The following is a 17,361-nucleotide window of genomic DNA, read 5'->3' on the forward strand; positions in this document are numbered from 1 at the left end:
GCAGTTTCTTACTGGCGATAAAATGGATGTATGTCATCCTTTTTTCATAGTGGTTACTGAATTATTTAATTTAATGAATCAAACATTAAACCTCAAACAATTAATGGTAATTCATTACAGGTGTTTATTTGCTGAAGTGTGTGTAGTTGCCAGGCTATTAAAAGGGACAAGTGGCTATTTTAGACTATGTTTAATTGAAATTTTACGCTATCAGTTTCAAATCAGATTTTTTTTTAAATTACACCTAATCTTTTACTACTGAAGACAGTGTTACAGTTAACCCAGTTAGCCTCTGGGTTAATTGTAACATTTTGACTTCCGACACTTTCGGTTTAATTGTAAACGATTGGTATGTCTTAGAAACAGAGATACAGTGTATAATGGTAACTGAGATATCTCTGTTGTTAAATCAAATAATATTTTCATAAATAAGCAAAAGACTGAAAGTGTAACATTGTGCCCCGGTCTCCCCTATCTGCCATATACCCCTGTCCCCCTCCTTGAACAACCACAGTTACATTTACACAACATATTCTCTCCAGCTCCATAGACATGACTGGAAGCAACAGTACCAACACCAGCCACTGCCCTTACGCCGAGGAGTGGGACTGGCTTCACACCATGCAACTGGCCTACATCCTGGCCACCAGCGTACTGGGGATTCTGGATAACGTGTTTGTCTTGTTGTTATTCTGCCTGCATAAGAAGGCCTGCACCGTAGCAGAGATCTACCTGAGCAACCTGGCTGCCGCTGATCTGCTCCTGGTCTCCTGCCTCCCCCTCTGGGCTGTCAATGTGGCCAATGGCTTTGACTGGCCCTTCGGCCCCCTGCTGTGTCGCCTGGTCAACGTGGGAATCAACATGAATGCCTACAGCAGTATCTACTTCTTGGCTCTGGTCAGCGTGGACCCCTATGTGGCATTGGTGCATACGATGAGTCCCTGGAGTATGAGGAGTCCCTCCTATGCCAAGCTGGCCTGTTTGTTAGTGTGGGGCTATGGCCTGCTGCTGGGCAGCCCTACCATGGAGATGAAGGCCACTCTGCAGGTGCTGTCTGTTCTCCTGACCTTCCTGCTTTGCTGGGTGCCCTTCCACCTGGTCATGGCCCTGTATGTCCTCCGGGAGCAGGCATCATAGACCTTTGGCATTCTAATTGTCAATTTGTTGAGGTAATCTGAAGAGATTTCACCCCATGCTTCCTGAAGCTCCTCCCACAAGTTGGATTGGATTGATGGGCACTTCTTACGTACCATACGATCAAGCTGCTCCCACAAAAGCTCAATAGGGTTGAGATCCGGTGACTGTGCTGGCCACTCCATTATAGACCGAATACCAGCTGACTGCTTCTCCCCTAAATAGGTTGGAGCTGTGCTTTGGGTAATTGTCTTGTTGTAGGATATGGCTTTTTCTTTGCCTAGAAGGCCAGCATCCTGGAAATCGCCTCTTCACTGTTGACTTTGAGATTGGTGTTTTGCAGGTACTATTTACTGAAGCTGCCAGTTGAGGACTTGTGAGGCATCTGTTTCTCAAACTAGACACTCTAATCTATTTGTCCTCTTGCTCAGTTGTGCACTGGGGCATCCCACTCCTCTTTCTATTCTGGTTGTACCAGATCTTCAGTTCTTGGCAATTTCTAGAATGGAATAGCCTTTATTTCTCAGAACAAGAATAGACTGACGAGTTTCAGAACAAAGGTCTTTGTTTCTGACCATTTTGAGCCTGTAATTGAAACCACAAATAGTCTAAAGAAGGCCAGTTTTATTGCCTCTTTAATCAGGACAACAGTTTTCAGCTGTGCTAACATAATTGCAAAAGGGTTTTCTAATGATCAATTAGCCTTTTAAAATGATCAACTTGGATTAGCTAACACAACGTGCCATTGGAACACAGGAGTGATGGTTGTAGAAGTAGGCACTCCCGGTTCCATCGGCAGCGACCCAGGACTGACGTCACCACAGAGTTTGGGAACAGACAGATATAGGGAATGTAATGACACAAGTAATTGAGTCCACGTGAGTCCAATGATTGCTGATGTGCGTGACGGGGGGAAGGCAGGTGTGCGTACTGATGGTGTCTTGAGTGCGTAATGCCCCTCGAGCGCCAGGGGAGGAAGAGCAGGAGCAGGTGTGACCGCAACGACGAGTCAGCCTATAGGGGGGAGGTAAGTGAACTGGCATTTGTGGTGCCAGGACAACAACCTCCACCTCAACGTCAGCAAAACAAAGGAGTTGATTGTTGACTTCAGGAAGCATCGGAGGGATCGCTGCAGTAAAGAAAGAAGTTTTGAGAATTTTAATACCCCTTTGAAGTATCACATTTTTTAAAAATGTATAATTCGATGAAAAACATGTTTTGTCCTGCTATTAGCTCATACAAACACATAGAATAACAGATTCAATACATGGAACAACAGATAGTCCCAAAATAAAATCAGTTTGTTCTAAAGTGTCTGTCCTATATCTGAGACAAGAAATAATAGTTTTTTTTTTACATGTACTTAAACACTTGCCCCCCAATCCCCTCTTACATGTGTTAATATTGTACTTTAAAGTGTGCCTTCCTGTATTTTATGGTCAAATGTTTATTCTCTTCTACTGACCCATTTACTTTATGTTCATATTCATATATTTTATTATTTCTTGTTGTTGTTGCATTGTCGAAAAGGAACCTGCAAGTAAGCATTTGATTGTACCACTGTGTACCATGTCTATCTTGTACATATGACTAATACAACTTGAAACTGAAATTGAAACCATTGTGTGGGTGAAGTAGTTGATGAGGAGCAGAGAGGAAAGTATTTTGCTGCTGGGTCAAAGTAATTGTGGTACTCCTAGGTACTTCAGTCAGAAAGAGTGATACTGAGTAACCTACAATAATATTCTCCCCCATTCACTGTAAGGTACCCCATTCTTTTACTCGTGTCTTGATAGAATGAAAACACACTTTTTTGAATTCCACTGAGGCTGTGCTGACTTACAGTACAGTGAGGGAGGTGTAGACAGAGCGAGTATCCCATGCACTTTTACTTTTCTCTTGGGAGACTGAAAACATACTCTCTGGATTCCACTGAGTGAAGCTGTGCCGACTTACAGTACAGAGGGAGGGAGGTGTAGACAGAGTCAGTCCACAGAGAGTGTGCTCCATGTCATCCAGATAAGAGAGAAGGACCATCTGTTGCCTGCAGAGCCTTTTAGATGACTGTACATCACGGTGGTTTATGTAAAGAGCTGAGGTGTGCTTCACAAGGCAACAGCACGCAGAGCCTGTGTACTCTTACTAATATCAATATTAGCCCTTCCATTCTCATCCTCCCCAGTCCATTAGCGCATTATTAATTTTATTTTGAACCAGAGGGTAGCAGTTTACTTTACTTTGAAATGAGAGAAGTCGTGGTACACATGTTCAGTAGCATTGACATAATTAAAAGCTTTTTTGATGTTTTATAATATAACATTGTGCTCCAACATTGACACACACAATCTCTCTTCAGACAGCTCTCGAAATGGTCTCAAACTGGTCGGTGGACCCTTTAATGGAGTGTAACCACACAGCAGCCTGGAATTGGGTGTACTCCATCCAGCCAGTTTACATGTCCGTCATCTGCCTGCTGGGAATGGTGGGCAACACCTTCGTGCTGTGTGTGTTCTGCTTCCAGAAGAGACACAGCACAGTGGCAGACATCTACCTGGGGAACCTGGCTGCTGCAGACCTCCTCATGGTGTCCTGCCTGCCCTTCTGGGTGGTGGCGGTCATACAGGAGTTCCACTGGCCATTTGGTGAGCTTATGTGTCAGCTGGTGAACATTGTCATTGGGATGAACTACTACTGCAGTGTCCTGTTCCTTACGCTGGTGAGTGTGGACAGGTACCTGGTGCTGGCACGTCCCCTGTCGTCCCAGGGCAGGGGAAGAAAACCAGCCTGGGCCAGCGGGATCTGCCTGGTTGTCTGGGTGGTGGGCGCTCTTCTCAGCCTCCCAGCCCTGCTCTTCCGATCCGTCCAGTTCTTCCCCCAACTGGGGGTGGAGGCGTGCTACATGGCATACCCCCACGATGGCTGGAGGCTGCGCTACAACCTGACCGTCAACATAGTGGGCTTTCTGGTTCCTATACCCATTGTGTCCTTCTGCAGCTACCACATCATCAGTGTCCTACGGGACAACCAGGCGAGCAGGATGAGGAGCACGACGGCAGCAGGCACGGAGAGGAAGGCTGCCCACCTAGTGCTTATCGTCCTGGCCATCTTCATCCTCTGCTGGCTGCCCTACCAGGTCGTCATCTTCCTGGATACCTTGTATCACTATGAGGTCATCTCTGGCTGCGACTGGGTGGATGTATTAGAAATCAGCACTCAACTGGCTACCTACCTGGGCTACAGCAACAGCTCACTGAACCCTTTTCTGTACGTGATTGTGGGGAAGCACTTTAAGCAGAGGGCAAGAGGGGTATGTAGACAGATGATGTGCTGTGGAAAGGGAAGGAAGTCCTATCATATTGTCAATCTCAACTCCACCATTAAGTACACAGACTCCACTAAGGTATGATTTATAAACCCCAAATAACCATGTAATTTTAAGGCACATATTTCTGCACTAGCCTCACTGTTTTGTGTAACAGCAACTTGTGAATGTGTTTTGTGTTTACGTTGTATTTAGCTTTTGTGTGTTTTCTTTAAATGAAATCAAACTTTATTTGTCACATGCGCCGAATACAAGTGTAAACCTTACCGTGAAATGCTTACTTACAAGCCCTTAACCAACATCTCAGTTAACAAGAGGTTAAGAAAATATTTACCAAATAAACTAAAGTAAAAAATAATACAAAGTACCACAATAACATAACAATAACGAGGCTATTTACAGGGGGTACCAGTACAGAGTCAGTGTGCGGGGGTACAGGTTAGTTGAGGTCATTTGTACATGTAGGTAGGGGTGAAGTGACTAGGCATATATAATAAACAGCGAGTAGCAAAACAAATGGAGGGGGGTGGCAACGTAAATAGTCTGGTGGCCATTTGATGGATTGTTCAGCAGTTTCATGGCTTGGGGGTAGAAGCTGTTAAGGAGACTTTTGGTCCTAGACTTGGCGCTCCGGTACCGTGTGATAGCAGAGAAAAAAGTCTATGACTTGGGTGAGTGGAGTCTCTGAAAATTTGATGGGCTTTCCTCCAATATCGCCTATCATATAGCTCCTGGATGGCAGGAAGTTTGGCCCCAGTGATGTACTGGGCCGTTCGCACTACCCTCTGTAGTGCCTTGTGGTCAGATGCCGAGCAGTTGCCATACCAGGCAGTGATGCAACTGGTCAGGATGCTCTCAATGGTGCAGCTGTAGAACTTTTTGAGGATCTGGGGACCCATGCCAAATCTTTTCAGTCTCCTGAGGGGGAAAGGTTTTGTCGTGCCCTCTTCACGACTGTCTTGGTGTGTTTGAACCATGATAGTTCGTTGGTGATGTGGACACCAAGGAACTTGAAACTCACAACCCGCTCCACTACAGCAACGTCAATGTTAATGGGGGCCAGTTCGGCCCACCTTTTCCTGTAGTCCACAATCAGTTCCTTTGTCTTGCTCACATTGAGGGAGAGGTTGTTGTCCTGGCACCACACTGGCAGGTCTCTGACCTCCTCCCTATAGGCTGTCTCATCGTTGTCGGCCTACCCTTGTTGTGTTGTCAGCAAACTTAATGATGGTGTTGAAGTCGTGTTTGGCCACACAATCGTGGGTGAACAGGGAGTATAGGAGGTTGACTAAGTACACACCCCTGAGAGGCCCCAGTGTTGAGGATAAGCGTAGAAGACATTTTGTTGCCTACCCTTGCCACCAGGGGGTGGCCCGTCAGGAAGTCCAGGATCCAGTTGCAGAGGGAGGTGTTTATTCCCAGGGTACTTAGCTTAGTGATGAGCTTCATGGGCACTATGGTGTTGAACACTGAGCTGTCGTCAATGAACAGATTTTCTCACATAGGTGTTTCTTTTGTCCAGGTGGAAAAGGGCAGTGTGGAGTGCGATTGAGATTGCGTCATCTGTGGATCTGTTGGGGGGTTATGCGAATTGGAGTGGGTCTAGGGTATCCTGTTGCTGTTGATGTGAGCCATGACTAGCCTTTCAAAGCACTTCATGACTACCGACGTGAGTGCTATGGGGCGGTAATAATTTAGGCAGGTTACCTTCGCTTCCTTGGGCACAGGGACTATGGTGGTCTGCGTGAAACATGTAGGTATTACAGACTCAGGGAGAGGTTGAAAATGTCAGTGAAGACACTTGCCAGTTTGTCTGCGCATGCTTTGAGTACAATCCTGGAAATCCGTCTGCCCCCGTGGCTTTGTGAATGTTGACCTGTTTAAAGGTCTTGCTTACATCGGCTACCGAGAGAGTTATCACACAGTCATCCAGAACAGCTCATGCTCTTGTGCATGATTCAGTGTTGCTTGCCTCGAAGCGAGCATAAAAGGCATTTAGCTCATCTGGTAGGCTCGTGTTACTGGGCAGCTCGCGTCTGGGTTTCCCTTTGTAGTCCATAATAGTTTTCAAGCCCTGCCACATCCGATGAGCGTCAGAGCCGGTGTAGTAGGATTCAATCTTAATCCTGTATTGACGCTTTGCATGTTTGATGGTTCGTCTTAGGGCATAACGGGATTTCTTATAAATGTCCGGATTAGTGTCCTGTTCCTTGAAAGCGGCAGCTCTAGCCTTTAGCTCAATGCAGATGTTGCCTGTAATCCATGGCTTCTGGTTAGAATATGTACGTATGGTCACTGTGGCGAAGACGTCGTCAATGCACTTATTGATGAAGCCGATGACTGAGGTGGTATACTCCTCACTGCCATTGGATGAATCCTGGAACATATTCCAGTCTGTGCTAGCAAAACAGTCCTGTAGCGTAGCAGCCGCGTCATCTGACCACTTCCTTATTGAGCGAGTCACTGGTATACCTGTATCTCAAAAAGGTTTCTCAGTGATTTTATATTTTATATGGTTTAGACATGTTTATACATACATACAAATAAAACATCTGTAAAGTCCTTGATAATAATCTATTTTATATGATAAGTGAATGTTCACCAATACTGTGGAATAGTTATTGAATAGCTAAATTGCACAAAGATTGCAATGGCTTGTTTGGTACTTACCATGCACAATTCCATGTGAAATGATTGAATGTAGTTATTGACAGGTCATAGCAACAATCCAAATATACCCTCACATTGTCATAATGTGTGAGAAAGGGATATAGAGTACATTCTTATTCAACTCTAAGATGATGTCTAGCCAGCAAACAGACATTGGATGTTGTGATGAATTGAAGTCTGTACTGTATATATCTGTTCTGTACACTAAAGTGTATGCTTTGGTCTATGTAGAAATGTGAAATAAGACGGACACATATTAAGTGGACCTAAAGCATGGGCCTACACTGAGTGTTCAGAAAATTAGCAAAACCTTCCTAGTTGCACCCCTTTTGCCCTCAGAACAGTCTCAATTTGTGGGGTCATGGACTCTACAAGGTGTCGAAAGCGTTCCACAGAGATGCTGGCCCATGTTGACTACAATCCTTTCCACAGTTGTGTCAAGTTGGCTGGATGTCCTGGACCATTCTTTGGACCATTCTTGATACACACGGGAAACTGTTTAGTGTGAAAAACCCAACAATGTTGCAGTTATTGACACACTCAAACCGCCTGGCACTACCACATTCAAAGGCACTTAATTATGTTGCCTTGCCAATTCCCTCTCTGAATGACACATACACAATTCATGTCTCAACACCAGCAGCATACCACCCTGCATACCACTGCTGGCTTGCTTCTGAAGCTAAGCAGGGTTGGTCCTGGTCAGTCCCTGAATGAGATACCAGATGCTGCTGGAAGTGGGGTTGGAGGGCAAGTAGGAGGCACTCTTTCCTCTGGTCTAAAAAATATCCCAATTCCCCAGGGCAGTGATTGGGGACACTGCCCTGTGTAGGGTGCCGTCTTTCGGATGGGACATTAAACAGGTGTCCTGACTCTCTGAGGTCGTTAAAGATCCCATGGCACTTATTGTATGAGTAGGGGTTTTAACCCTGGTGTCCTGGCTAAATTCCCAATCTGGTCACCTAATAATCCCTGGTTTATGATTGACTTATTCATCCCTGTCCCCTGTAACTAGTCCCCAGGTTGTTGCTGTAAATGAGAATGTGTTCACATTCAACTTACCTGGTAAAATAATGGATAAAAAAATAAATAAAAAAATCTCAAAGCTTAAAAATACTTTTTGAACCTGTCTCCTCCCCTTCATCTACACTGGTTGAAGTGGGTTTAACAAGTGAGATCAATAAGGGATCATAGCTGTCACCTGGTTTCAACTGGTCAGTCTGTCATGGAATGAGCAGGTGTTGCTAATGTTTTATACGCTCAGTGTATAGTACCGATAGAATGTTTCTGTGAAAATATGTAATACCATTACACTCTATAATCCAGAAACATTATTTCATTGTGTTGCTATTTTATTTTGATCTATTTGTTAATTTTCTTACTTTTTAACTGCATTTTGGGAAAGGGCTCATAAGTAAGCATTTACAAGTCTACACTTGTTGTAATCGGCGGATGGGACAAATAAAATGTTATTCACTTTGAAATGACTCATGATGAAATATCAACAGAGGCTGTACTTGGCCCTCCGCCTACAGTTATCTTTGTGTTTTCTTACACCTCTGCCAAAAAGCTCCAGACCACTTTATAGAGGTTGTAATAATGTTCTAAAATAATTCTAAAAGGAAAGTGGGTTTGTACACTTAAATGGGTTTGTACACTTAAATGGGTTTGTACACTTAAATGGGTTTGTACACTTAAATGGGTTTGTACACTTGGCAAACAAGCTGTTCGCTTGACAAAATACATGTTCTCTCTTGAGTATTCGTACATTCTGATCTAACCTTTGGCGCTTCAGGAGGCAAACTGAAAATGGCTTATAAACAAGTTGACATACACGTTGGGACAAGGTTGTCAAAGAATGTTGTATACAGAACCAAACTTTCCTGCAGATCTCTCCCTAACTCAGTGAGTTGCTTAAAGATGAACAACACTACAAAACTCCTTTTAAAACTAAATTAACACTAGGTAAGCAATTTATTACATGACATTCAAAAAGATGGCTTTGTGAGCCAGGCATCTGAATAAAGTAATTATATAGACTAAAGTATTTTAGTACAAATTAATACTGATAGACCAAAACACTGACTGCCACCTTTTAGAGGTTATTCAACTTGACAAGAAGAAAGCGTAGTTGTTTGATCAGCCATCTGTATTTTTAAGAATGTTCTACTCAGAGTCGCACATGATAAATCTTTCATGAGTTTCTAAATCACATTTTAGAAGAAATAGTAATAAAGAAAATGTGTGATCAATTACTCCAAGGACTCCTGTCATGTCTTTATTAAAACATCATGCTTAAATCCCTCTTTTGTCAAACAACACCAGAAATACTAAACATGTATGTAGATTCTGCATACTTAAGCAGAGTTTTGAAGAGTTTGGACTTCAGCATACATTTTTGAAAGATATCTGGCTACAATGTTCAGGAGATTGATTACAGTGTTTTTCCCCTTGGCTTCTATTTCCATGCCAAATACAGTATCCAACTTCAGAGTCACAATATTTACATGAATATTGTTGTTTCTTAGTGAATAATAAGCACAGATAAGATATTTTCCTATGACCACAGAGCTGGTGGTCTCCATGGCAATGCGACTGTCAGAAAACATTAGCACAATACTTCCCACCATCTAGACTCCTCTCCACAACAGAATGGATCCTGGTCTACAGCATCGGCCCTCCCTACATCTTTACCCTGTCTGTTGTGAAGCTGCTGGGTAATGGCTTCATCCTTCTGGTTGTCCTTCTCCAGAGGGGCCAGTGCCCCATATCAGAGATATAACTGGGTAACCTGGCCCTGACTGACCTGCTCCTCCTGGCCTGCCTGCTCTTCTAGGTCATGAAGATCCTCAACGACCACAACTGGCCGTATGGAGACTTTCTGTGACACAGAGTCAGTCTATCCTGGTCAACTTCTATACCAGCATCTACCTGTTGGCAATGGTTAGTGTGGACCGCTACTTAGCGCTGGTGAGGACCATAAGGGCCAGTTGGCTGAGGTCTGCCTCATCCTGTGTCTGTTTGGGCTGCTGATGGGGGTGCTGGCGACGATTCACGTAAAGGTGATGTTTGTTGATGAACTTCAGACAATGGTGTGTATTCTGGAGTATCCTGACAACTCTGGGGAATCTTGGAAGCTGGCCCACAACCTCCTGATGAACATTGTGGACTTTATTCAACCTGTTGTGGTGATTATTTCCTGCACTTGTAGCATCACTAGAGCCCTGTGGAAGAGGGAGAGTGTTGACATAGAGGATATAAATTATAGGAAGGCCACAGTCCTCGTTTGCGCCGTGACGCTGCTGTTCCTTGTGGGTTGGAGTCGCTTCCAACTCTTCACCCTACTCGATATACTGTGTGAAGTAGAGGTCTTGGACAATAAGTGGGATCATACCTTGGATGTTGGAACCCACATTTCAATGTACCTAGCATTTCTGAACAGTAGCCTAAACCCTGTGCTGTGTGTAATTTCCGGTCAGTATGTTAGGAAGAAAGTTAGCGCCATCTACAGGAAAACTAAGAATCGCAGGAGCTCTACAACTGAAAGCTGAAATGCCAGTGTATCAACCTATTGCCACAGGGTTGATCAAATCAAACTTGTTGTAATACAGACATATCTTCCTGCATTTTCCTACACATTTGTGATTTGATATCAACTAAATGGCATTTTTAATGAATAACGCAATTGATCAAATATATCCACATCAAATGTGTGCAATCTAGAACCACATTATGTAGACCTATCAGATTTAGATGGCACGGAAATGATAGTCTCAAAAGTAAGATCATGGCGATGTTTCCTGAAGCGTACATTGTGTTCTCACAATGTCACAATGTCAATTTTAATGCTGAATGTAACTTTTCCAGTCCTTTCTCTGAGACAAGCGATAGAGATTGTAGATTATAGCAGGGAAGATCATGGGGGTGATAGATTTGAAATGCTACATAGGTGTGTGCGTGTTACACCATTCCAGATAGCCCCCGAAATCTTGTCTTTTGTTACAATAAATGGTGACCTTTAAATGCCAAACACCACTAGGTGAAGGCCTAAACATTGTATGACATTTCTCTCACCAGTACCCACATTTGCTGGACCTTTACCATTCATATTTTCAATAAAGTTATTTAATATACTCTAAGCACATTTCCCCTGTGTGACATTGGAGAGAATACTACACTGAACAAAAATATAAATGCAACATGCAACAATTTAAAAAATAATAAAATCTGAGTTACAGTTCATATATGGAAATCAGCCAATTGAAATCAATAAATTAGGCCCTAGTCTGTTTCGATTTTTGATTTGATTTATTAGGATCCCCATTAGCCGACGCCAATGACGACAGCTAGTCTTACTGGGGTCTGACACATCACGGAAAATACATTAAAGACAAAATACTTTACAATTTACATACGTTTAAAAACATGAACATGCAGTGTGTGTGTGTGTGCATCTATCAGTTACACATACATGTCAGTACATACACACAACAAGTAGGTCACATGTGGGAGAGGCGTTTTGCCGTGAGGTGTTGCTTTATTTGTTTTTGAAACCAGGTTTGCTGTTCACTTGCGCTATATAAGATGGAAGGGAGTTCCATGCACTCATGACTCTGTATAATACTGTACGTTTCCTTCAATTTGTTGAACTGACTGGAAATACAGATATGCATCTGTGGCTCACAGATGCCTTTACAAAAAAAGGTAGGGGCGTGGATCAAAAAAACAGTCAGTATCTGGTGTGACCACCATTTGTCTCATGCAGTGTGACACATCTCCTTGGTATTGAGTTGATCAGGCTGTTGATTGTGGCCTGTGGAATGTTGTCTTCAATGGCTGTGCGAAGTTGCTGGGTATTGGACAGCGAACACGCTGTCGTACGCGTCGATCCAGAGCATCCCAAATATGCTCAATGGGTGACGTGTCTGGTGAGTATGCAGGTCATGGAAGAACTGGGATATTTGCAGCATCCAGGAATTGTGTACAGATCCTTGCGACATGGGGCTGTGCATTATCATGCTGAAACATGAGGTGATGGCAGCTGATGAATGGCACGACAATGGGCCTCAGGACCTCGATTTTCATCGATAATATGAAATTGTTAATTGTCCGTAGCTTATGCCTGCCCATACCATAACCCCACTGCCACCATGGGACACTCAGTTCACAACGGGGATTCATCTGTGAAGAGCACACTTCTCCAGCATGCCAGTGGCCATCGAAGGTGAGCATTTGGCCACTGAAGTTGGTTACGAAGTCGAACTGCAGTCAGGTCAAGACCCTGGTCAGGACTACGAGCACGCAAATGAGCTACCCTGAGACAGTTTCTGACAGTTTGTGCAGAAATTCTACAGTTGTGCAAACCCACAGTTTCATCAGCTGTCCGGGTGGCTGGTCTCAGGTGAAGAAGCCGGATGTGGAGGTCCAGGGCTGGTGTTGTTGAAAATTTTCTGCGATTGTGAGGCCGGTTAGATTCTCTAAAATGATGTTGGAGGCGGCTTATGGTATTCCTGACATTCCTGCAGCCAGCATGCCAATTGCATGGTCCCTCAAAACAAGTATTTGACACACTGTCGATTTTGCAGATTTTCCTACTTACAAAGCATGTAGAGGTCTGTAATTGTTATCATAGGTACACTTCAACTGTGAGAGACAGAATCTAAAACAAAAATCCAGAAAATCACATTGTATGATTTTTAAGTTATTAATTTGCATTTTATTGCATGACATAAGTATTTGATACTTCAGAAAAGCAGAACTTAACCTTTGTTTGCAATTACAGAGATCATACGTTTCCTGTAGTTCTTGACCAGGTTTGCACACAGTGCAGCAGGGATTTTGGCCCACTCATCCATACAGACCTTCTCCAGATCCTTCAGGTTTCAGGGCTGTCGCTGGACAATACAGACTTTCAGCTCCCTCCAAAGATTTTCTATTGGGTTCAGGTCTGGAGACTGGCTAGGCCACTCCAGGACCTTGAGATGCTTCTTACGGAGCCACTCCTTAGTTGCCCAGGCTGTGTGTTTCGGGTCGTTGTCATGCTGGAAGACCCAGCCAAGACCCAGCTTCAATGCTCTTACTGAGGGAAGGAGGTTGTTGGCCAAGATCTCACGATATATGGCCCCATCCATCCTCCCCTCAATACGGTGCAGTTGTCCTGTCCCCTTTGCAGGAAAGCATCCCCAAAGAATGATGTTTCCACCTGCATGCTTCACGGTTGGGATGGTGTTCTTGGGGTTGTACTCATCCTTCTTCTTCCTCCAAACACGGCGAGTGGAGTTTAGACCAAAAAGCTCTATTTTTGTCTCATCAGACCACATGACCTTCTCCCAATCCTCCTCTGGATCATCCAGATGGTCATTGGCAAACTTCAGACGGGCCTGGACATGCGCTGGCTTGAGCACGGGGACCTTGCGTGCGCTGCAGGATTTTAATCCATGACGGCGTAGTGCGTTACTAATGGTTTTCTTTGAGACTGTGGTCCCAGCTCTCTTCAGGTCATTGACCAGGTCCTGCCGTGTAGTTCTGGGCTGATCCCTCACCTTCCTCATGATCATTGATGCCCCACGAGGTGAGATCTTGCATGGAGCCACCGAGGGTGATTGACCGTCATCTTGAGCTTCTTCCCTTTTTCTAATAATTGCGCCAACAGTTGTTGCCTTCTCACCAAGCTGCTTGCCTATTGTCTTGTAGCCCATCCCAGCCTTGTGCAGGTCTACAATTTTATCCCTGATGTCCGTACACAGCTCTCTGGTCTTGGCCATTGTGGAGAGGTTGGAGTCTGTTTGATTGAGTGTGTGGACAGGTGTCTTTTGGACAGGTGTCTTTTATACAGGTAACGAGTTCAAACAGGTGCAGTTAATACAGGTAATGAGTGGAGAACAGGAGGTCTTCTTAAAGAAAAACTAACAGGTCTGTGAGAGCCGGAATTCTTACTGGTTGGTAGGTGATCAAATACTTATGTCACGCAATAAAATGCTAATTAATTACTTAAAAATAATACAATGTGTTTTTCAGGATTTTTGTTTTAGATTCCGTCTCTCACAGTTGAAGTGTACCTATGATAAAAAATTACAGACCTCTACATGCTTTGTAAGTAGGAAAACCTGCAAAATCAGCAGTGTATCAAATACTTGTTCTCCCCACTGAATGTGTTGTGTGACAAAACTGGACATTTTAGAGTGGCTTTTTATCGTCCCCAGCACAAGGTTCACCTGTGTAATGATCATGCCGTTTAATCAGCTTCTTGATTAAACAGCATGATAATCTTGCCAGGCGGATGGATTATCTTGGCAAAGGAGAAATGCTCACTAACAAGGATGTAAACAAATGTGTGCACAAATTTGAGAAATTAGCATTTTATGCATTTTTGTATATTTCAGCTCATGAAACATGTGACCAACACTTTACATGTTGTGTTTACATTTCTGTTCAGTATATTTGTATCTTGACACAAATATTAATGATGCCCTATAAAAAAGACACCTCTGCAGACTGGTTCTGTTGGCTCATGTTTGTATACATAGCGTGTTAACTTGAGTGTATGACCATCCTCCAACTACATACTACAATGTGACGAATACAATTTGATTTGATTTGAAAATAGTCTCTGTCCTTCAATGAAAGTCAATACAGTTCAGTTTCAAGTCCAGGTAAGATATCCCAAAAATGTAATCCAGGAGGGAGAAAATGAAAATAAAGCTTGATCTTACAAGTTCATGCTGCACAGTTCATAAAAAATTGTCCAAAGTAAATATACAAAGTAAAAATCACAAATGCTAAAATAACAATAGTTTAATTGTCAACAAACATTTTCTCCCAGTCAAAATGCAGGGCTATTTCTGCAGGTGTGAAACCTGCTTATTCCTGCCGGGCAGAGTTGATGGAGGCAACCAGCTGTCCCAAGTGTTGTGCTTGTCCTTCACGAAGGATGTGATCATGGTCTTCAGCATGCGATTTCTGACAGATTTGTTTGTGGATGGTACGTTGTAGTGAGCTTTTGGACTACACCCCATTTCTGGCTAACCTGTTTGAGAAGGAGGGAGGTGAACTGAGCTCCTCTGTCCGAGGTGTTCCCCATCTGTTAAATATTTCATCAGTGAGAATGGAGGCAATCTTTGGGGTTTTTCGCCTCTCTTATGGGGAACAATTCATCCCACTTGCTACGGTAGTCAACGACCACTAGGAGGTACTGATGTTTCCTTCTGCTTTTGGTAAAAGGCCCATGTATATCCACTCCCAGCTTGTATTCTGGCTCTTTGATTGCAGTAGACTGTAGATGACCCGACAGCTTAGTCAGTTGAGACTTGTACTTCTGGCAAGTAATGCACCTCTTTGTGTATTCCGATACATGCCCTTCGCATCTGGCCAGTAGACGACTTCCAGCACTATGAGTAGGGTGGACTGTTGGAAGTATCTCAAGAACTGCTCTCTCATCCCCTGTGAGAGAAACAGTTTAAACGTCTGACCTTCCTGTCCCACAGGGACGACCCAGAACAGATACCTATTTTCAATGGCATAATTGATGTGTCCATGTCTTGGCCTTCTGCCCTGGACATACTTCATAGTGGTCTGCACCTCGGGGTCATACTGTTGGGCTGAAGCTAAGTCAGACTAGTCCACAGGGAGTGAGCATTTGTGACTGCTGGATGCTTGGCTGACGCAGACCGTGGCTTGCTTCTGTATTCCAACCAGGGCATGAGAGAGAGCATCCGGAACAATGTTGCACTTTCCTTTTCTGTAAGTGACATGGAAGTCAAACTTCTGTAGTCTGATCGTTTATCTTACCATTTTCAATTGGGCATTGGATGGTTGAACACCCAGGCCAGGGCTGAGTGGTCCATAACGACCTCAAACTTCCTCCCTTCAAGGACATCAATATTCCACCGATCAAATGATTGCTAGGTACTCTATGCTCAGAAACAGAGTAGTTCTTAGCAGAGTTCAGTAGTCTTGATCCATAGGCGATAACTCGCTCACCGCCGTCAAACTCTTGTGTCAAAACAGCACCAAGACCAATGTCATTAGCATCTGTTTGCACTTTGAAGGGCAGGTAGAAGTCAGAGGAGAGGACCACTGGTGCTTTTGTTACGGCCTCCTTCAAGTCCTTGAAAGCCCTCTGGCACATCCTTCCTCTTCAGAGCATTGAGAGGAGCAGAGTGATCTGCGTAGTGAAGGATGAAGCGATGATACCATCCTGTCATACCTAGAAACTTCTCCACGTCCTTGACTGACTTAGGAGTTGGAGAAAACTGGACAGTTTCAACCACCACATGTCCAAAGAAGGAAATGCTCCTCCGGAACAAGTTTCACTTCTTCAGGTTCACCATGAGTCCAACTTTATGCAACCTGCTGAATACAACTCTCAGGTCTTCCAGGTGTTGTTGCTCTGAGCGGGAGTACACCATGATGTCTCTTGAGGTCGATAGTGCTGAATACTGTTGCTCCATGTAAGTACTCCAGTATTTCCTGAATTTGAGGCATGGGGTAGGCATCAGAAGGGTTCTTCGCATTGATACTTCTGTAATCAACACAAAACCTTGTTCCTCCATCCTTTTTCCTCACAAGCACTACAAGTGAGGCCCAGGGGGATGTAGAACGTCTGACCTTGCCGCTGCTCACCATGTCCCTGATCTGTCTGTCTATGAACCCCTGCTTCTGCAAAGACACTAGGTAGGCCTTCTTTATGGGGACCTCATCAGCTCTTATGATGCAGTGAGAGACAAGAGTAGTGAGTACAACAGAATTTGTGCAAACAGTGGGCCACTCATGCAACAGGCAGTCAAGTTGTGCACAAATCTGTGGGCTGGTGTCCACCACACTAACTAGCTGCTGTATTAGGGCTTCAGATTTCTCACAGGGTGACGTGGAGACATTGGCCCACAGATTCGTGCACAGCTTAAAAGCCTGTTGCATGAGTGGCCCACTGTTTGCACAAATTCTGTTGTACTCACTACTCTTGTCTCTCACTGCATCATAACAACTGATGAGGTCCCCAAAGTCACCTTTGAAAAACAACTCTCCTTTTTTGTGTGCTTTATGCACATAAATAGGATGTACGAACTGCAAACCACCCTTGTTTAATTGTTGAGTTCACCATTCACTCTCTCAGCACACAGTTCTCTCTCACCTGCAGTGCTAATTTCATGTGACATTTAAGACAAAGAAATGATAGAGAGTAATAATGTTTGACATTCACTTCAGGATGCTAAGTTAAACAGTCACAATCCCTGGTG

General features: G+C 44.0%; 1 protein-coding gene and 1 pseudogene across 1 annotated transcript; both read left to right on the top strand.

The window, feature by feature from the left end:
- The first annotated feature begins 552 nt into the window (after positions 1-552).
- On the top strand, positions 553-4,604 carry LOC110498337 (B2 bradykinin receptor-like). The gene is made up of 2 exons (XM_036953818.1): positions 553-1,027; positions 3,984-4,604. The coding sequence occupies exons 1-2, from the start codon at positions 553-555 to the stop codon at positions 4,538-4,540; spliced, it is 1,032 nt and encodes a 343-aa protein (XP_036809713.1). The 3' UTR covers positions 4,541-4,604.
- Positions 4,605-7,851: 3,247 nt separating this feature from the next.
- Positions 7,852-10,677, top strand: LOC110498338 (annotated as a pseudogene).
- The last annotated feature ends 6,684 nt before the right edge of the window (positions 10,678-17,361 follow it).

Source organism: Oncorhynchus mykiss, chromosome 19 (genome assembly GCF_013265735.2).
Source record: "Oncorhynchus mykiss isolate Arlee chromosome 19, USDA_OmykA_1.1, whole genome shotgun sequence".
In the NCBI taxonomy this organism is placed as follows: domain Eukaryota; kingdom Metazoa; phylum Chordata; class Actinopteri; order Salmoniformes; family Salmonidae; genus Oncorhynchus; species Oncorhynchus mykiss.

Excerpts from the sequence above, each read along its gene's own strand:
- LOC110498337 (XM_036953818.1), top strand. The coding sequence starts at position 553 with ATGACTGGAAGCAACAGTACCAACACCAGCCACTGCCCTTACGCCGAG. Across the intron at positions 1,028-3,983 it reads GCTGGGCAGCCCTACCATGG|TCTTCCGATCCGTCCAGTTC; the intron begins AGATGAAGGCCA and ends TCCCAGCCCTGC.